The 22,122-nt window shown below is 34.7% G+C and overlaps 1 protein-coding gene across 5 annotated transcripts in view; it reads left to right on the top strand.

Moving 5' to 3' along the window:
* The window catches only part of RBBP8 (RB binding protein 8, endonuclease), a 75,869-nt gene that overhangs the window by 5,163 nt on the left and 48,584 nt on the right, over positions 1-22,122 (top strand). For 4 of the 5 annotated variants that reach the window (XM_039844659.1, XM_039844627.1, XM_039844616.1 and 1 more), the window contains exons 3-4: positions 11,090-11,132; positions 19,757-19,852. In XM_039844659.1, the coding sequence (XP_039700593.1) occupies positions 11,090-11,132; positions 19,757-19,852 (139 nt within the window). The remainder of the gene's footprint in view (positions 1-11,089; positions 11,133-19,756; positions 19,853-22,122) is intronic. The other variant, XM_039844649.1, reaches the window with a different exon arrangement.

Below are 22,122 nucleotides of genomic sequence, written 5' to 3'. Positions count from 1 at the left end.
TTGGCAAGGGGGAGGAGTGAAGATACTTTAAAAAAATAAATAAATAAGTCATGAAGGTGGCTCCATAGTGTAATGGTTAATTAGCACATCTGCTTTACATGCAGAAGGTCCTGGGTTTGCGCCCCAGGTGGAGCCACGGACCGTACCCCGAGGGCCTTAGGCACAGGGTGCACACTTGCTGCGAGCCTGTGGGAGGAAATGCCCCGCCTTCAGAGATCCAGTTCTTAAGGGGAAATGCACCATCCATAGGTCAGGAGTGGAAGTAGGGAGGAGGAATTAAAGGGGCGGGGGGCGGGGATGTCATGAAATATACCTAACATAAAATTTATCATCTTAACCATTTTTAAGTGTACANGTTTTAGCTCTTATGTTTAGGCCTTTGGTCCATTTTGAGTTAAATTTTGCATATAGTGTAAGGTCAGGGTTTAACTTCATTCTTTTGCATATGAGTATCTAGTTTTCCTAACACCATTTGCTGAAAAGACTGTCCTTTCTCATTAAATGGTCTTGGCACTCTTGTGGAAAACCATTTGATCATGAGAGTTTATTCCTGGGCTTTATTTTATTCCATTGGTCTGTATGTCTGTCTTTAGGCCAGTAACACACTGTTTTGATTACTGTAGCTTTTAATTAAGTTTTGAAATCAGGAAGCTTGTGACCTTCATTTTTGTCTTTCAAGATTGTTTTGGGTACTTAGAGTTCCTTGAGTTTCCATATGAATTTTAGGATTTTTCTATTTCATCAAAAAACATCGTTGGGACTTTGATTGAAATAGCGTTGAATCTGTAGATCACTTTGAGTAGTATTGACATCTTAATATTACAGGCTATGAACAGTAAGGTATCTTTTTATTTATTTATGTTTGTAATTTCTTTAAGCAACACTTTCTTTGTAGTTTTTATTGTATGTCTTTCTTTTTCTTGGTTAAGCTTATTCCTAAGTATTTTATTTCATTAGATGCTATTGTAAATGCAATTGTTTTCTTAATTTTCTTTTCAGATCGTTCATTGTTAATGTATAGAAACACTACTGGTTTTTATATGTTGTCTTTGTATCCTACAACTTTACTGAACGTCTCTATTAATTGTAGTTTTTTTAAAATTATTTTTTAATTTAGTTTCAAGTATACAGTACATTGGTTAGACATCTATATAGTTCATAAAAATGATCGATCCCCCCAATTGCTCCCTCCCTCCCCTGACCTTCCACCTAGCCAACATATTAATGCTAACTGCATTCCCTATGCCATGCTCCCCATCCCTGTGACCATCAGCTACTAACTTGTACTTCTTTAACCCTTCATCTCGTTCTCCCAAACAACCCTCCCCTGTCTGTCATCGTTGTCCACTACATTTGTGAGTCTGTTTTTGATTAGTTTGTTCTTTTTATTCCTTAGATTCCGCATATAAGTGAAATTATATAGTGTTTATCTTTCTCTGTCTGACTTAAGTACCTTCTAGGTCCATCAAGGCAATATCTTTCTATCCCCTTCCTTTTCATACGTAGGAGTCTTGTTTTCTTATCCTTTCAGCCACTCCATCCCTTGGTTGGAGCACTAACTCTTTTCCATTTAAGGTACTTATTGATAGAAATGTAGTTGTTACCATTCTTTATTCCTGTTTTTGATGTTTTTTTCTTCTTAAAGAAGTCCCTCCAACATCTCCTGTAATACTGGCTTGGTGTTGATAAATTCCTTTAGCGTAATTTTGTTTGGGAAGCTCTTTATCTGTCCTTCAACTCTAAATGAAGCTTTGCTGGATAAATTATTCTTGGTTGTATATCCTAGGTCTTCATCCTGTTGAATATCTTTTGCCAAGCCCTCTGTCCTACATAGTTTCTTTTGAGAAATCAGCTGCCATTCTTATGGGTTTTCTCTTACATGTAATTATTTGTTTTTCTCTTGTTGCTTTTAATATTCTTTCTTTGTATTTAATCTTTGGCATTTTAATTATGATGTGTCTTGCTGTGGGCCTCTTTGGATCCCAAATTTTGGAATTCTCTGAGTTTCCTGGGGTTATGTGTCCATTTCCTTCACCAGATTAGGGAAGTTTTCCATTATTATTTCTTCAAACAGCTGTTCAACATCTTAATTTCTTCAGTTACACCTATCAGACAAGTATTTGGAGCCTTAATAGTGTCCCATATCCTCGAATTATTTTTATAGTATTGGTGTCTTTTTTCTTGCCATTCTGATTGAGTGTCCTGATTAGCTTTCCTGTCCTCTAGGTAGGGCATTTGATCCTCTTCGTTATTCACTTTGTTTATTCCATTTAATATACTTCTCATCTTGGATAATGTGTTCTTCATTTCAGACTGGTTCCCTTTTATAATTTCCATTTTTAAGCTGTTTTAAATCTCTTTGTTGAAGTTCTCACTGAATTTATCTACACTTCCCAAAAGTGCATCGAGCATCTTTATAACTAGTGTTTTGAACTCTGCATCTGTTAGACTCCATTATGTCAGGATCTCTGTACTCTTTTCTCATATAGTTTCTGCTTCTTTGTCTTCCCATTTTGGCTGCCTTTCTGTGTCTGTTTCTATGTACTAAGCATAGCTTCTAAGTCTCCCAGTCTTATTTGTGTGGATTTGTGTAGTAGGTGTCCAGTGGCACAGTCCTGAGAGGGGTTCAGCTGCAGGCCAAATTTAGTCCAAGCCTGTGTCCCTCCAGGGCCACCTGTTAAGATTCAGCAAGCAATGCACAGATGCTGTGCTTATAGTTGCCTCAAAAGGCCACATCAGAAACCCGGGCTGCCTCCAGGGTGAGTCTTAGCAAGGAGCACCTGACTCGAGGAGGATATACCTGAATGTGGCTTGGGTGGGTCCGAGAGTTGAGGGAGGGGGGGTTCATGGAATCCTCTGGGCAGAGCGACCTCTGTTATACAGTTTGCTGACCTCTCTGCTATGGTGGAGTGTGTCCACGCACTGTGGGTTGGGGTTGGGGCGTGCTCAACAGGGAATATTGGATACCGGGAGCACTTCTGTACCGAGCAAGTCTCTCCTCGGCCCTCACTCTGATAGTGTCTCCTTGTAAGTCCCTAGTGCCCCCTGCGTGCAGCCAAATTGGCACGTGCTCAGAGGGAGCAGGTCCGTCACCGCGAAAATCTGCTCGCGGACGCGGCCCCTTTAAGAGGCATATGCTGCTGCCTTTGTCCCACTCAGTTACTGGGAACTGGCAGTCTAGAGTTCTTGCCCTGCCCTACCTTTTGCCTTTGCAGAGTGTTTTCTTAGTCTTCTCCCTAGTTGTGTGGTTTGTTCCTCTAGATCACCAGTGATTTTTCCATGCTACTGCTTCTTGTTTCAGTCACAACTTTGATTTGGTCACCAGAGGGATGAACTGAGTCTCTATATCATCTATGCCATTTTTTCTTCTCTCACTTCTTAATTGTAGTTTTTTAATTCCTAGCTGAGATAAATATTAGAAGCTCTTAAATTTTTTAATGAAAGATTGGAGTTTGACTACTTCTGTTGCTTCACCTGCATCCTTTACTACTCTATAATGCTCATTCTTTGATTGATTATTCTGATCCATGTTTCCATGAAAGCCCTCTTTCAACATATAACATCGTTGATGCAATCAGGGTGCATTAGTATTCACTTAGAAATGAATGATATCAATGGAGTTATTATTTTCCTTTTTTTAATTTAAGCTTTTTAAAAAAAAATTCTGAAATAGTGAGCAGTGAAAAGTTATCCCTCTCACCCACCCACACATGCACGTAACCACTTGTATTATTATTATTTTTTGTATGTCTGTGTTCTTGTTTAAACTTTAAGGTTTTTTTTGTTTTGTTTTTAGGAAATATTGCATATATACAGAAGTAAAGAAAATAGTATAATTAATTCCTATATACCTATCACTCAGCTTTAACCATTGTCAGTAGATGGCTAATCTTGTTTTACCTATATTCCATGTACCTCTCTATCCCTCTTCCACTCAGTTATTTTGAAGTCTCTAACATAATTTCATCTATAAATACTTAAATTTAGTCCAGTAGTCTTAACAAAAAAATTCCATTATCACACTAACAGAACAAACTCTCTAATATCATCTAGTAGATGATAATGTTCAAATTTCCATACTTACCTAAAATGGTTTTTTTAGTTGGTTTATTCAGATCTGTACTTAAGACATCTCCATGTTGTATTTGATTAATATATCTATTAATTTTTTTAGTGTAGTTTCAAATTTGTTAATGATAAAGATCTAATTTTAAAATGAACTGTTCTTTTGGTCATATGTCTGGAGACAAATATGAATATTTTATATTAATTCTGTTCTTCACTTGACTACACTATTTTCTCTCAGAACATCTAGTGTGCAACATTGAAGAAGGATTCTGAGTTTTAGTGCTAATTTGCCATTTATTCAGTGAGTAGTTATTATATGCGAAGGATGGTAGCAGTTGCTGAGAATACAACAGTGAAGACACAGTAGATTTTATGGGCATCATATTCATTTTTTTTAGGAAAATATTTATACAATATAATTGTATAATGAAATGATAGCAAAAAATAGCCAGATACAAGACAGTGTCTTGGTAACACTGATACCAATAATGTAATCAGTTAAATAACACCTTTTTTTTTGTTGTTAAATTGGCAAGAAGTCTAACAACTTCTGTTGAAGAGCAGCAGTTTCTTCTTTTTGGTTTATAATACTGTGACCCCAGCTCATAGGCTTACCCATAAGAATGGCTTCCAGTTTATACTATTATGGGAGCTACATATTAGAAAGCTTATTCTTGTGACCTGGAAGTGAAGCAAATATAATGTTTTGAAATAATTTAAATAGGACCAGATATACTTGAGTTTTTATTAAACATTTGTTAGAGGAGAATTAGCATTCTGCTGTCTTTAAGCATAAGGTTAATTTCTTTATCCTTCAAATAATTACTTTCTGTTGTTTTGTAACTGGTTATAAGAAGATCATTACATTTTTATTATGCAGAGTCCCTATCTAACTCATCTTTACATCCCCATAGGTAAAAGTCCTTCACACATAATATAAAATCAGTAATCAGTAATGATACCTGAATGAATTGCCTAGTTTAGAGCTATATCAATGAAACATTTTCTTGAACAGTTTTTAAAATCCCATAACATATAAAAATATCAAAATTATATATCTGTCTAAAACCCTGAAATACTTTACTACCATTTACTTTAATACTCTGTTTTTAGATAATACTGTAGAAACTTGGGAAAGGAAAAAACAAGTCACCATTCTACAGAAATGACATTTCTCTCTTCTCTCCTAATTTTAAATGATATGCGTGTAGCTTTTCATATTGTGATCAGTGTACATAGCTATTTTATATCTGGCTCATTTTTACTATTTTATTTAAAACATGCTTGTTTTTCATGTTGCACATCATTATCATTTTAGAATTTTTAGACATACCTGAAACTGGGCCAGTTTTATTTTTAGGCCTTTAATTTAACTGATAAAATATTTAGCAGATTTCTTCTTCATGTTTCTTGGTGTTTCAGGGTCTTCAGGAGATCTCTTTTATGATGAGGACGCATCAAGAAAATAAATAATACTCTGATAAGAACAATATGCCATATTCATCAGATTATAGAACATATAAAACAAGGATTATATAGTATATTATTTTTTTAAATTGTGTGTTTCTTGTGGCTATACTTTGATAGTCATCATACTCCCAGCAGAGTGTTTATATTCACTGAAAAACTTTAAGGGAGGAATATAGCAGTTGTTGGTATATTTGGTAAATATCTATGTTGTTTGTAAGTGGTAGGTATTGGATATATGTTTGAGAGAAGATAACCTTTGGTACATTATAATAGATTGAGCGGGGTACATTTTTACATTTTAAAATCTCTTACTGGAGTCTTAAAGGCACCAAATGAGCACTATCTTTAAAAAATTAGTATGTTATTTTAAGACATTTTGGTTGAGGGCTAGGCAAATTAGCTGAAAGCAGGATTTTTTAAGAGTCCTTTGTCAATGTTTTTGCTTAGTTCCACATAAAATTAGATCGTCTGACTATGAGATAACATCAAAGACATGCCTGAAGGGTACTTAAATTTTTTTTAAGGTGGGGGATCCTTTTGGGGAAACCAGTATAAGAGGCTATTTGAAAGACATCAAACATGGACTTGTCCAGACTTTGCAGGTTTTGAAGTAATACATAGGAATAAAAATTGACTCATTACTTTTAAACTTTCACGTCAGTTTTAAGAAAAAAAAAAGGAAAAGAAATGTTATGAATGTTAATACTTGAAATATGTAATTTTTACTCGGGTATACAAGAAAGTCTACCCATAGGAACTTAGATTCATCTGAATACCCTGCTGTATGTATCTAGAGCTTTCTTTTTTTCTTCTTTTGACCAAAACATAATAAAATGATAGCAGAAACATACCACATACAAAACAGTATGTACATGCTGTTTTTTTTTAATTTCTTTTAAAATTAGAAGATAATAAAGTCTCCCAGCTTCTGTCAAAGAAGAGCAGTATGTTAACCAGACCATTTTTGTTGGAAAATTTTAGAGACATTTGTGACCGAGTCTTTATATATTTTTTTTAATCTTTAAGATAATTGTATCCTTTCATGATTGTTCATTCTAGTGTCTTATGTTCCTTTTGTGACATGCTGCTAGTGTCAGGGGTAAATACAAATTGTTATTGATAATATATAGTCTTTATACTTTGAATTCAGAATTGTTTTAATAGAATTTAATAGAAATTTCAGAATTATTTAAATTTTAAAAGTTTAATGAAGTTCATGTGGGTACAATTTTTTTTTTTTTGCCACTTTAATCTCAGTATCAGGTTTATTATTTAACAGCACAGTAACAAAATGGAATTTAGAATATGTTTCAGAATGCCACCATTTTAATAAATGGTCTCTTGTTCGTGGCAGGTTCTGCCATCAATGTCTCATCTAATAATATTTTCTATATCTGATAAATATGGTTATCAGTTTCATAGAAAACCAGGCAGATTTGGGGGTACAAAATTGGAACTCCTTTGAAGAAATGAGAAAGGATGGAGGCTCTAATATAACAGGATAAATACTTCTTGATTCAGTTTCGTACTGCTGCATTTATTTTTTCAAATGTTTCATCAAAAGTTCCAAAAAGATTTTTGGATAACATTTATATTCAGACTGCACAAATTAACAATGAGAGGAATTACATGTAATTTTCATCCATAACATCAGATAGATTCTTTCATTATTAAGAATACTATCAGTAATTTACATCTGTTATTTTTCTATTTGCGTTTCCATAAATTCAATAAAATCCACAAAAATTAATTTACTCATTTTGAGATAATTAAATATTAAAGAACAAACTAAGCACACTTTAAATATGGCTGTATCTCATAAAGACGAGTTTTCACTTTGGAGTTGAAATAATTTATTAGGCAATTACAGAAATACTAGTAGTAGTTTTGGTAGAAATTAAATTGTTTGGGCTATATATAAAGCCACTATTTGTCAAGAAAGGTGTTATTAGGCTCATAATTTATAATTCAGAACCATAAATTGTTTTAAAATCACAGTACATACATTATATATGGTTCTGGGTAGACAACTAAAAAAGTAAAAATAAACAATTATTTTGATTTGGTTTATAATATTGAATTCTTACACATTTCTGAATTCATACTTAAATTTGTTTCCTGTGTTTTAACTATATATGGGCCCTTAATTGTTTATTTTTCTCTAAAATTCATATACGAGTGGGTGCAGGGTTAATTGTAATATAGTGCTTGGTCTTTTGAGCACTGTTTCCTCAATAGGTGTCTCAGGTTGCCAGTGTTACAATCCCAAATACTTTGTTGAGCAGACTACCTGTTCATACAGGAGCTGCATTGTTGTACAGCCTCATTCCTTCCGATGGGTGTGGAGCAGGATTAAAGCACACTTTATAGGGGTTCTAATTGTAGATGCCTAATTGACTTGATGAATAGCAAATGCTAAAATTTAAACACATACACATGCACACATAAACCTGTTTCAGGGCTGATCTGCGTGACAGAACAAATGCCTCACAGGTGTTGAATGCTTACAAGATAAAAGAGTAGTCTTTTCATATTTCCCAAGAATTTTCTTTTGAAGTTTATATGGATTTTCTATTTCATTGTTTCTTTTTAAAAAATGATTCATGGCAAGACTCCATTTCGTCTTTGGGTGTATTTTCACTTCCTAAAGGCAGACCCAAGATTTAGAAGTCGGCCAAAATTAAAACAAGAAAATCTGTCAACAAGTAAATTTTCATGCACTTTGGGAAGGGAAGAATAGTTAAAAACTGCTGACTCTAGTCTTTGACCTAGTAGGGTCACAAGTTCTTTTCTTAATTATTTAAGAATGATTCAATGCTTCAGTAAGTACTTTCGTGGTCTTGTGAGTTTGTCATCATTACCCAAAAAAGAAGAAAGCTTCTCAAGTAATGAACTTGACAAATTGATGGAAAAGACTTTTTAAAAATCAAAAGATGATCCCAGTTTTTATTTGTAACATTCTTAAAAAATACTTTCCCTTTATTGGTTTATTTTTTAACAGTTTTCCAACTCTCTTAGGGCAAATGTTTTTGTTTTTCCATAAATTTATTTAGCTTTTCATTTTGAGCTTATTGTAGATTCACATTTAGTTTAGTAAACACTACAAGGAGATCTCTTGTACCCTTTACCTAGTTTCATCCAATGGTAGTATCTTGTACAATTGTAGTATGCTATCACAACTGAGAAATTGACATTGGTACAGTCTACCAACCTTATTGAGAGTCCTTCAGTTTTACATGCGTGTGTGTGTGTGTGTAGTTCTATGCAGTTTGATCACATGTATAGATTCCTGTGACTACCACCAAGGATCTCTCATGCCACCCTTTTAAGTCTCCATGCCACCCTTTTAAGCTACCTTCCTACCTCCCTAACCCCTCCATGGCTACTCATAATCTGTTCTCCATCGCAATAATTTTGTCATTTCAAAAATGTTATAGAAGTGGAATCATATGGGATGTACCCTTTGACATGGGCTTTCTTTTTACTCAGTGTAATTCTCTTGTGATCCTTCCAAGTCATTGCATGTATAAAGACTTCATTTATTTTATTTATTTATTTTGCTGAGTAGTACAAGGCTATACCACAGATTTGCTTTTTTGGTTTTTTGTTTGTTTTTTAACAATTCACACATTAAAGGACATTTGTTTTTTTTCTGTTTTGGGTTATTATGAATAAAGTTGCTGTGATTTTTTGCTTACAAGTTTATAACATTGTTACTATTTTATTCGTAACATTTTATTTATTCAAACTATAGGTCATAGAAGTGAGGCTAAAATGAATTGTAGTAGTTGGATATTTCCTAGAGGTGAAATTTGAGATATAGGGCAAACATATAACACATAATTCTCCAGGGCCTTTATTTTTCTTTAATATCTACATTTCTTGGCATTAAATTATTACAACTTGGGGCAATAGGAAAGGGTGACTTCCCTACTTCCCTATCAGTATCTTTGTGACTTTTAACTTTGTCCCCAATCAGCATCATGGAAGGGGTGATTGTGGGGAAATGTATAGGTTTTTTTAAAAAAAAAAACTTTTACTTGTCTTAAATTATATTGTTCAAAAGACTGTCCTAAATTAAACAGATAATGAAAACTTCTGTTCTTGGACATGACAGATTTATTAATGTTTCTATACACATTATATGGAAAATTTTTCTAAATGTATAACTTACTAGAGTCCATACTAGAGTCCATAGACCAAAGACAAATAGTAAATCTTTGATTTTTTTCAGAAATCAGTCAACCTGTAACTATTTATTGGAGACTAATTCTGCCTTAAATAAAATGAATTCTTGAATAGACATAGAATTTTTAAACTTCCTAAACATTATTTTTAAAATAAATAAAATATCCACGACTTAATAAAATAGATTAAGTTAGATATCAGAGAAAGTACATACAGAAGCTCCCCTCTCCCCCACTTTTTGATAATTACATTGCAGGAAATAGAGAACATAGAGAAAACCAAATGGTTCAGTGTTGCTAAATAGACTTAATTTTTTTATTTAATGATTTTAATAGCTATATATTCCATCAAGTGGTTATATATTTTACTTAAACATGTCCCTATTTTAAGCATTTTATGTTGCTATAAATTGTTCACTATTCTTTGTGACTATGAGTTTCTCTATAGTTTGGACTATAGTGTTGGGTTAGAATCCAAAAAGTCAGATATTGATGAAAAAGTGTCCTGTTATTGCTAAATTGCTTTCCAAAAAAATTGTGTCAATTTATACTATCTCAAGCAAAATATGGGAGTATAGTTTTACAACACTTATTAACATTTGGTATTATATTTCTGCTAAGTAATTTCTTTTGGTTTGAATTTATATTTAGTTGCTAGTAATGTTGTATACATGTTCATTTAATAGTTGTTTTTCTCCTTTTAATTATTGTTTCTAAAAATTAGAAATGTCACTGTATTTTATCTATATCTTCCTTGCAGTTTCAGTGCCCATCAGCCTGGTTTCTTCACAATAACTACCTGAGTCCCAGAGGCAGTGGTTTTGTTATGTTTTGTGTCAGAATCAATTAAAATTAAAAATAATTAGTACAAATATCTTGAGATAAAAACATTAATGCCCGTTGTTAAGTACTTTTTATAAGCAATTTTGCCCTAGTCCAGGACTTCCTGCCACAATCTGTTTTAATCCCAGAAGACTTGAGCGTACATGAGCACTATTGCTGTTAGCAAGTACATTGGCTGTGTCAGAACATAGAACATCGTTTATAGTGAACTTCTAAATTACATGCTTGCCCCTGCTATTAGAAAGGAGGTAACTCACTTTAGGTAGAGAAAATTTCATTCTACTTGGCTGTCATATAATAGACTAACTGCAATAATGTTACAGATATACTTTTGTGACCTCAGGGTACAAATAAGGGAAATAACTCTCTTCAAACTAATGGGACCTGGCCCATTTTTCAGAGGCCAGACTCAAGTGACTTAATAATGTAGCATTAGACTCAAAGAAACTTAGATTAACTGCTTAAGAAATGAGGAAATGTATAAATAAAATACTGTGGTTTTTTTCCTTAATATTTTTCAGGTTTACAAGTAAAAGTAACTAAACTGAAAAAGGAACGAATTTTGTAAGTATCAATATGTAACACTTATGTCTTATTTATAAATTAATTGATACCAATGTCCTATTTGACCTCAATGTCTTATTTATAAGGAAATTAGCTTTACTTAGTGTGAACCTTGGATAGTTGACATCAAATTTTTCAGACTTTTAAAGTAAAAGAAATAACTTAATCATTCTGAGTATAATCTTAGTTAATATTTGCTTATATTTATATTTTAACATGATTGTAATATATAATTTTCATAAAGTATTTAAGACAAGAACTGACCTGTAAATTCATTTTGATCTGTCAACAAAATCCTTTTCTTAACTGTGATTAACACCTGGAACATCCTTACCCATAGAATAATTTATATCTCTGTTTCTACAGTAAAGCCATTCAGTTCCCACAACAGAGAGATATTTCTTTACTTATAGAGGAAATTAAATCATTTCTGAGTAGTAAGTTTAGGATGTATACCTTATTAGGATAATTTCTTACTGTGAGCAAAATAAGCCACTAGAAGTGACTTTTACAGCAAGGAAAACATATTCTTTCACATAAAAGGTCCAAAGTAGGGTGATCCTAGGACGAGTTATTCAGTGACTGAAAAATCATCAAAGACTCAGGTTATTTCTGTCTTTCTTCTCTGCCATCTTTAGTGTTTTGGTTTGCCTTATTAGTTGTCATTCACTACAAAATGGCAAGATGACCATCATCATTCTAGTTATCACTTGCAGAACCTCCTTGTGTTCCTTTTTACTAATTATAAAAGTTTTCCAGAAGCAACCTCCATCAGACTTCCTCTGACTCACTAATGATTATTGTGTGTGCATTCCTAAACAATAACTAGCAAAGGGAATTAAGTTAACATGATTCGCTCAGACTAATAAAGATTCTGACACTACTTTATATGTATTCTAGGACTGAGCAAATAAGTAAATATATTATTGATAATGAGAGCCAGGTTTTACCCTCTCAGGAGAAAGGAGTTAACAAAAGGAGAAGGCTAGAATGAACCCTCTGCTGCTGGGTAGGAATTGGAGTTATTAGTATGACTATATGGGTGAATACATATAGAAATAGATACAGATATATGTTAATAGATGTGAAGACACACATACATTTCCTAGGCGTGGTCCATTGAGAGGGCCTAGAAACAGTGATTCCCAGTAGAAGTGAGTACACATGAAGCCCAGATCTTGATTTCTAAAGAGAATTCTCCAGTAAAATGAATCAAGGCTCTTTGGAGAATTTTGGGGCTTCACGTGTGCTCATTGTGGATATGCAAAGTACAAGATGAGCTAGGACAGAAAATAAGAAAATGTTAAAAAAAATGGGGACATGTTGAAAAGATACTAAAAAGATCTTTAAAAAAAACCCCTCTAATGGATAAATCTAGGAAAATCTGAACAATGAAATAATGATAATAATGAATTATTCTACCTGTGGAATAAACGGACAATTCTTTTTTAGTATAAGTTTTGCAAATTACTCAAAGTATCTCCCACAGGATACTTAATAATTGCAAAGAGAAAATTATTACAATGTAATTGTAATTACAATTACAATTATTACACTGTAAAATTATTACAATGAAAATTATTACCAGTTAACATCACTGGTAATCAGATATGTCAGCTTCATGTACCTCCTGATGTGATACACCAAGAACACAGCCTTACTTCTTCTGTTGTATGCTTACCAAAAATGCACAATCCAAATTTTATCATGGAAAAGACCAGACAAACCTTACTTGAAGGACAATCAACAAAAGAACTGGCCAATACTTTTCAAAAGCATCAAAGACAGAGATGAAAAACAAAGAAGAAGAGACTGTCTCAGATTCAAGGAGACATGACATTAAATGCAATGTAGGATCCTGGATTGGACCAGAAAAATAATATTAGAGGGATAGAGAAATAAGGTCTGTAGATTAGGTAATGGTATTGTATCAGTATTACTTTTTTTTATTTTGATAATTGTATTATTGTTTTGCAAGATACTAACATTCTGAGAAGCCAGATAATAGGTATACAGACATTCTTTGTTCTATGTTTATAACTTATTTGTAAGTCTGAAGTTATTTTAAGATGAAACATTAAAAAACTTTTTAAAGATTTCATCCCTTGAGCCCAGACAGATAACTTCTCTCCAAGCAGCTACTGGAAATTGAGAAAAATCGCTATTCTTTTAGCAAAGAATAAGGAGATGACTGTTGGATAAGCAACAAAATTGTAACTGCATTTAGACTAGTACTACTCCTGCGGCTCAGAGGACAGGGCCAGTAGGCAATGCAGCTCTTAAGGCATGGTTTCCTTTTATGACACAAATTTTGCTTTGTTTCTGTGGGAAATAGGGATATCAAAAACCATCCAGCTTTTTAATGCACTTTAATTAATATTGATGGTATTAACTTATTTTATATGCATGTTAGAATTATCTAATAGTTGCAGAAAACTATGTATAAATTTTCCCTGTAATAAAAATTATTCCAAAAATAAATATAATGAAATTGCATCAGTTGAATGAGGAAAATAGATTATTTTCTTAATTAATAAGTAAAATTTCTCTTTTTCTACCCACCTGAAATTAAAAAGGGAAAATATCTTTGTTTCATTTAGGAATAAATAGGCTTTTCTTTACTGGTGAAAATATTTTATTTGAGTGATTTGAGATTAAAAATTTTTATGAAATACACTTATTCTGTTGTTTTTATCTTCACTTTTGTTTATAGCCCAGGTAGTGATGGCTGCTGCAAGCATTGTTAATCAGAAATTGAGTACTATCAGTGACTTGGTATGGTGATTTAACACATACCAAACTAAATAGCTAATTACTGTTTGTTCAAGTTATTCTACAAGTCTCCTCTTTTATGCACATAATAACACTATATAAGAATTCTGTTTTCTCTGACCTTTTCTCATACTAAAAGTTTAAAGTTTCAAAGTTGATTAGGAGTTAGACAGTGAGCTCTTTATATTGTACCTTGGTTTAATGTTGAAATTAGTGATCTTGTAAATGCTAGATTAACAACCATTGATTAGAATGACATCCTTTAGAGTCACAATGTTGAGCACTTTTAAGAAGCAATACTAAAACCAAGAAAATGTATTTGCTATCTGATTATACATTTTAAGCTATGTTCAATAAAATTTTTTGAAGGAATTTATTTTTATTAAAATGGATCCTTTATATAGGCCTGGTAATTTAATTTTCTAAAATATTATTCTTTTAAATAATAGATTTATAGCTATAAAATTATATTTCCTTTTAGCTAGAATCAGAATCATTTCCGTGCAGATTGAATGACTAGAAATAATCAGAAAATATCTAGATTTGCTTATGACAAACATGTGTTTTATAACAGACTTTATGTACAAAATGTATCTCTATACACCTCTGACCAAACAGCTAATGAAAAACCTTTTTAAATTTGTAAACGACTATTGAGTGTTACTTTCTCAAAAACCACCTATAACATTTATGAATTTTAAAGAGTGGAAATGCAGCTGGTTATTCAGTAGCTGATGATACTGTCTTACTTCACTGTATAGTTTAGAGTCATTTGATCCTTGTAGCAGCCTTTTAATATATATTGTAATTACTCTGTACCTCAGGTAGCTTGGGGTTATACATTTTGGAAGCACAGGTAAGTAACTAAATGCCCTGAGTAATCAGAGAATTAAAGGGATGCTTTATGTTGTAGTAAGTTAGGTCTTTTCATTGTGAGACCAGGAGCTTGGGTTTGCCTATATTATCATAATCTCCTTTTCCCAGTATATTTTATAGTAGACAGGGTACAACATTTAGGATGTCCTATCTCTATATTATTACAGTAGCTGTATTGGTAAGATATCACATTCCTTAGGGCTTCCCACTCAGAAGAAGCAATTAGAAAAGTAATAACTATATTATATTTATCCATCACTGAATTGTTTCAGACCTGTGTTTTGATGACAGTTGTCTCTGCACATGGCTAAAGCTTCTTTTTTACATAAATTCATTTACAAAATTAAACATGTAGAAATGTTGTATGTTGAATATTTATTTATTGAATACTCCCAAAATAAGGTCAGTGAAAACCTGGTGGCTGCTTCTGAATTAAATATATTTTCTAGAAGTATTATAAAAAATTTTATTATTAACTGAGAAACAGCCAAATTAATAAGTTTAAGTTATCTGTTACTATCTATTATTTCTAAATTTTCAGATATCTACATATGCTACCAGAAGTATATTGTAGAACAGGAGGCTGTCACTCTTAGATGTCGGAGCCAGCCGACGAAATAATTCAGGGTACCTGAAAGGGGGAGCATGGACTGAGGAAAAGAAAGAAGACAGACAGAACTGCAGGAGGGAGCACAGATACAAGCTGTCTGTGTCTGTGTCCCCAAGTTTATTCAAAACACTACTTATAGCATTGCAATGAGAAAACAGCAGTCAAGACTCAAGGTCAGCCCAATTACCTGTCCTGCAAAACAGATGCAGTTCTCACAACTCCCTTCTTTGAAAGCACTGAGTGATTAAAATAGTTTTAGTACCACTTATCTCAAAGCTCGCCAGTTTAGCTCAGCTCCATAGTTTATCTCAAAGCTCGCCAATTTAGCTCAGCTCCCAACATCTCCCCCTTTTTTATTTTTTAATTGCCCGAACCTTCCTGGTTCTGGCACAAGGTGACTGTGCCTGTCTTAGGTGGCCTCCTGTGAATCTCTGGATCTTACCCGTCATTGGTATATGTATTCCGTCATACATACCCTGTCTTAGGTTGTCCAGGTTCCAGGGGGTCCTTACCCGTCTTTGACTACCATCCACTATACAGGGGGTTGCTTTAATTTTAGTTTTAAAGAATGTATTTCTGAGCCGAGATCTCGCAGAGTTCTCATAGTACATTTCAATACAAGTGGCATCAGACACATAAACACCAACATGCAGCAAGCCAGAGTTATTACTGATCCCAACAAGTGGATAAAGGGTCCCCAGGTAGGGACTATACCTTTTAGGCCTTTCAAGAAATCCTGTACAGTTTGCGCAGTATTAATCTGAAGTTCAGGGGCCTCTTTCAGGGCCAAAATTTCTCTATGAAGTTGCACTAAATCTAAAGACATGTTGGCGCTATGCCATATTCCCTGTAAGTGATTCTTAATTTTCTCCCATGGGTGAGAGGTTTGATTATATTTTTGGGGGGTCACACAAATCCATCGATATTGGACATGACAGCATAAGCATGAGGACAGCTTCAAGGCCTGCACTTCCTCTCCCAGGAAGTTCACTGTTTCATACAAGGCTTCTAACTTTTGCTCAATTTTTCTATCTATATTTTTCTGTGTTCCCAATGCTAAAGTAACATTTCTAGACAAATCATTGACATAATGAGCAGTTTGTACAGTTTATGAGAGAGCCACCGCAGCAGTGGCAGCAGTAGCTATAAGAGATACAATAGCAAGTATTCCTGCAACAATTAGTCCAATCACCCTCCTCATAGATGGCATGTCCAGCAGCGATGTGTTGTTCACTTTCACAATGACTTCAGGTCTTTGCCACATTGTTGGATGTAAGAGAGGTGGGTCAGGAAAGTATGTCCAGTAAACTGCACCTTCAGCTGTTATCGCCAGGCTCAGCAAGATCAAGGTTAGGGTCATCTCGCCGGGTGTCTGGTGGAGCAGCGAAATGAACCAACCTCTCTGGCAACCACATGGCATTTTCTGCATCCTGTGGAAAAACACAAACATGCCCTCGTCCCCATATTAATACCGGGTCGGGGCCATGCCGATTAGTTTTGAGCATCAGAAATTCAGTTTTTTGAGCATCAGAAAGAATTTGTGGAGAAACCGGGCAGGTCTCCCCCTTTTTATTTTTTGTAATTGATTTTTGAGAGCACCATGGCACCTTTCAACAATGCCTTGTCCTTGGGGCAGCACTTTCCAGTCATATCTTTTCATGGGTTCTCTGAAATTAGTAGATGGAACACTGAAAGCGAATCTCTTACAGTCCTCAGGAGCCAGAGGAATGGTAAAAAAGCAATCTTTTAAATCCACAATAACTTTGAAAGTTTCACTAGGTATAGCAGAGAGTGTGGGCAGCCCTACTTGCAATGTTCCCATTATCTGCATAGTTTTATTAACTTTTCTCAAGTCCTGCAGCAATCTCCATATTCCAGATTTCTTTTTTATAACAAATATAGGGGAGTTCCAGGGGGAATTAGAGGGGGCAAAGGACCTCCGGTTGGAGGCAAAGGCTCTCTATCAGGAGCTGGCAGATCCAGCTGAGGTTTCCATTGGGCCCCTCCCTGCTGCTGCGCCGTCTGCTGCATCTGCAGCTGCTGCAATTGCACAGTTACCGCAGCCAGCGAAGCCTATATCTGTTTCATTGTATCCTCTAAAGGATGTTTCTCCTCCTTCACTGAGGTTGTGGAGGTTTCCTTGGTAAAGGCCACGAAAGGCAGAGGGTCCTCCTCATCATGATATTGGGCGGCTTCTTCCTCTAATTGAGCCGCATCCCCTGGGTATAAGGGGTCGCCCTCATCTTCATAAAAGAGGGAAGTAAAAGGTGCACCTAAACCTTCATCAGGCGGCGCCGAGGGCTTAGTTTCACGTTGGTGCTCAGTTGTGCTCTTTCCTTCAGAGCTCTCTATAGCTGAGGTAGTCTTAGGATCCTGACCTCCCTGCTCCTGCCACTTATCCCTCTCATGTCGAGGGTCTAAGCAGTCTCGGACTAGGGTCCACAACCCAAAAGTTTCCACCGGGACCTTACTAGGCCCATGAACATCATAATAATCTTGCAATTTTTGTCCTACCCTTTTCCAGGTTTCTAAATCTATAGTCCCTTCTTCCAGAAACCAGGGACATACTTCTTCTACAAATTGTAGAAACTTAGTTAATTGTTGCTGGCCCACTTTGGCCCCTCTTACTCTAAGCATATTTTTAAGCATATGTACAAAAAGCAGTCGACTATTTCCTTGGCCCATTTTTACTTAAGTTTCTGTTTCAGTTTCTATATTACAATACTCCTGCGTACTTACGGTTGGCTGCCTACAGGACTCTTAGGCCCCCAGATTCCGCGTGCGCACGCCTTACTCTGCGGCACGTCCTAGCTGTTATCCCCCGTGTTCAGGTCCCTGTTCGGGCGCCACTTTGTTGGAGCCAGCCGACGAAGTAATTCAGGGTACCTGAAAGGGGGAGCATGGACTGAGGAAAAGAAAGAAGACAGACAGAACTGCAGGAGGGAGCACAGATACAAGCTGTCTGTGTCTGTGTCCCCAAGTTTATTCAAAACACTACTTATAGCATTGCAATGAGAAAACAGCAGTCAAGACTCAAGGTCAGCCCAATTACCTGTCCTGCAAAACAGATGCAGTTCTCACAGCTCCCTTCTTTGAAAGCACTGAGTGATTAAAATAGTTTTAGTACCACTTATCTCAAAGCTCGCCAGTTTAGCTCAGCTCCCAACACTTAGATGTATTGGTTTTTCATTCAGTATCAACTATTCAACCAATATTTAAGAAATACCTTATTTATTGGGTATCTGACATTTTGACTTTGAGTTGTTCTATTCTCCTGAGTTTTTTTTTTTTGCTGCCAATATTATTACATTGTACATTTTAGCCATTTTGACACAATCATTCGGACATCTACTTTTTGTGGCAGACTGGTCTGTCATACTTATTTAGATATTTTAGATCCTTGAAGGGTCTGAAGGAAGATAACTTGAGCCAATGTATTGTCCTATATTTTCGGCTTTAAGACCACGCAGAAGATCCCAATTAAATTTCTAATGTTTTCTTAGAATTAAAATATATGCATGCTTTATATAATAATGTGATTTAAAAAAATATAATGATGGAAGAGTAAAATATTACCCAACATTGGAAAGTAACCAGGTAATATACTAGAAGAAAATTTTAGATGTCTTCGTTCATTTCTTCCTGACTATAAAATCATTATAAACACCTTCATTAGAACTTACTGTGTTCCAGACTGTTCTGCATGCTATATGTACATTAGTACTTAGTCTTTGCAAATGTTTTATGAGGTAGATACTAATGTATCCACATTTTTTGAGGCACAGAGTGTAGGTTACTTGTACCAGGTCACACAGCTGGTAAATGACAGAGTTGATATTCAAACCTAGGCATCAGGATCTAGGGTTCGTGTACTTCATGGTAAGCCCTGGTTTAAAAGTAATACTAGGTAGAAGTTTAAACAACACAGAAATTAATTAAATAGAAAGTACAAATCCCCCATAATGGGAACAGAGATGATACGAGTAGAGATAGCTGTTATTCACATTAGCAAATGTAGACAAAACAATAGTAAGTGTACATTTTAATGGCAATTTTGACAACATCGAATCAATGGTGGCATCACAATACATTCCTTCATCTGTGTTCCAGCATTGATTAATGAATGCCTGGTACTTAGGATAATTCTTCTCTAGTATATAAAAATACTGCAGAGCAAATTCTAGTATAATCTGAATTCCAATTAACAAGATATTCAAACCTTACTTTTTAAGTTGTTTGTTTTAATACAGCAAATTCATGATATATGTAAGTGGTGATACCATACTTTGGAGTTTTATGACAAAATTATCCTGTTAGAATATTTTTTTCCTAAAAGAAAACAAAAAACTTATTTATTGACTTTTAGAGATGCACAAAGACTTGAAGAATTCTTCACCAAAAATCAACAGCTGAGAGAGCAACAGAAAGTGCTTCATGAAACCATTAAAGTTTTAGAAGATCGGTGAGTCTGATTCTTGGGTCTTCTTAAGTGAGAGATGATTTTCTCCTTAGTAGAAAGTACATCGGTTTTAGTTTGTAATCAGCTCTGAGACTGAAAGTGATCTTTTTTCCAACATTATGTCAGCTTTGGAAAAATACTTTCTGATATTAAGGATATAATCTTACAACTTTGTTTTTTCACTAGGTACAGCAGTCACATTAATTAACCCTTTAAATGGTGTTTCTTTATCTGGTATTTGATGTAGAATGAGCTTAAGAATAGCAATGTTCTAATTTATTTGATGCTTTAATTCCATTTTTACTTCTAAGTAGGTGGAACTGCTTCACAATTCTATTCCTGTTTTCTTATTCCTGTGATTATTATTTTCTTTTCTGCATATTCTTCTCTTGCAGGCAGTCTAGGGATTCTTTCTCAATATTCTCAACATACTTACTTCACTTCCATGTACAGACTTTCCCACTTTTATGAGGTTAACACCCTACAATAGAAAAGGCTTCCCGATTTTTCTGTATTCCCTTATCTGAACTGTTAAGTGCTGTTTAGGACCTCGAACTACCTGTCATAAACAATGTTTCTTGCTTTCTTTACAGTTAATATTTTTTCTTTTATTACTATTTTTGTTTGTGTTACAGAAGGGCTGGTGGTTTGAATTTCCTACTGTGCCTTTAGTGGCAGAATAATCTAATATTCTGTACGTATGCAAACTGAAGTTGAGTACACTTCTTCTATAAACAGTATCTCAGTGGATGCACATTTACTGGAATAGACAGCCTATTGTGGAATAAAGCACCATGTGCTTCAGAATCATAGATGTGAATTTGAATTCCAATTCCACACCTTAATTCAGATTCAACAATAGTTAATTCCTTACTATGTTCTAGGTGTTGCTGTAAAGGCTAGGGATAATGCTGTCCCTAGAATGTCATGGAACTGATATTTAATTTTTAAAGGTTGGGAGTGAGTCATACAAATAATGTAATTTCAGATTTTAAGTGCTATGAAAAAAATCAAATTAAATAATGTAATCGAGTGACCGTAGGCATTGAGAAAGGAAGGGATACTGATGGATGTCAGGGATGGCCTTTTTGAGGAGGTACCATTTGAACTAAGACCTGAATTACACACACACACAAAAAGAGCCAGTCATTTAAAGAACTGGATATAAAAAGAGAACAAATGCAAAAGCTTAAGGTGGAAGTAAGTTTTGAAATATTTGAGGAATAGAAAGTCCGCTGTGGTTCTAACTTAATGAACAAGAGGATGAATGAAAGGAGGTAAGATTGGAAAGGTGGTATATAACTAGATTATTTAGGGACATAGGCAAAAAGCTTAGATTTTAATTGCAATGGTTTAAGCAGGGGGATGTTGAAGGAATATGAGTGGGTACTAATAGCGTCTACTATATCTAAATAGAGAAAGTCAAGTACATAGTCATATATATGAGTCTGAACTAACTGGAGTAATTAGAGCTAGAGAAATAAATTTGAAAGTCATCATCTGTGTATAAATCCTATTTAAAACCTCAAGATTGGATAAGATCTCCTAAGGGCATCTTAAAGAATATAGGGAGAGAATAAAAGAGGACTCAGGGCTGAATTCTTGGGCATACTAATCAAGGTTTAATGAAGATAAGGACCCAGTCAGCAAAAAAAAAGATTAAGAGAAATTATCAGAGTAGGAAAAAAGCCAGGAACAAATGGCATGACACTTACATACCTTCTTCACAGGGCTGTTTTGAAGATTAGAGATAATGCAAGTAAAATTATATAAAAGAAGTATAAAAAGACATAATATTCCTCCTAAGCATTAATAATTCCATCTTTTAGCACTGTAGTCTACTGTATACCACAGCCAGATCTAGTCTCTTTCAGCTGAGACATCTGGAAGCTAGAAAGCCATCCATCTTTCTCACCCTCGGTCCAAGATCAAAAAGGAAATCGTCTGTTACTCTTCTGTTAGTGTGGTGAGGCATTTCCTTCTGTTTTGTCTGTATATGTAATAGAGGATTTGGGAAGAAGGGTGAAAAGCATATCTTTCTCAGCCTTTAACTCTTTAGCAATTGAAGCACTTACTTATCTTATTTCACCATATTTTTTCTCACATTTTTATCAGTCTACCACTTTCCACGAGCAATGAGGTAGTAATAATGGTAGTAATGGCAAGAGACCAGGAATTCTTTCTGTTTAGTGACTCCTACATCAAGATGACAGTAGACATTCAAGAGATCTATTGGGGGAAACTAGGGTAAAATGAGGGAGCTGGAGGAGGCT

Source organism: Pteropus medius, unplaced genomic scaffold (assembly GCF_902729225.1).
Source record: "Pteropus medius unplaced genomic scaffold, Ma_sr-lr_union100, whole genome shotgun sequence".
Lineage (NCBI taxonomy): Eukaryota > Metazoa > Chordata > Mammalia > Chiroptera > Pteropodidae > Pteropus > Pteropus medius.
This window is presented reverse-complemented; position numbering and strand designations above follow the sequence as displayed.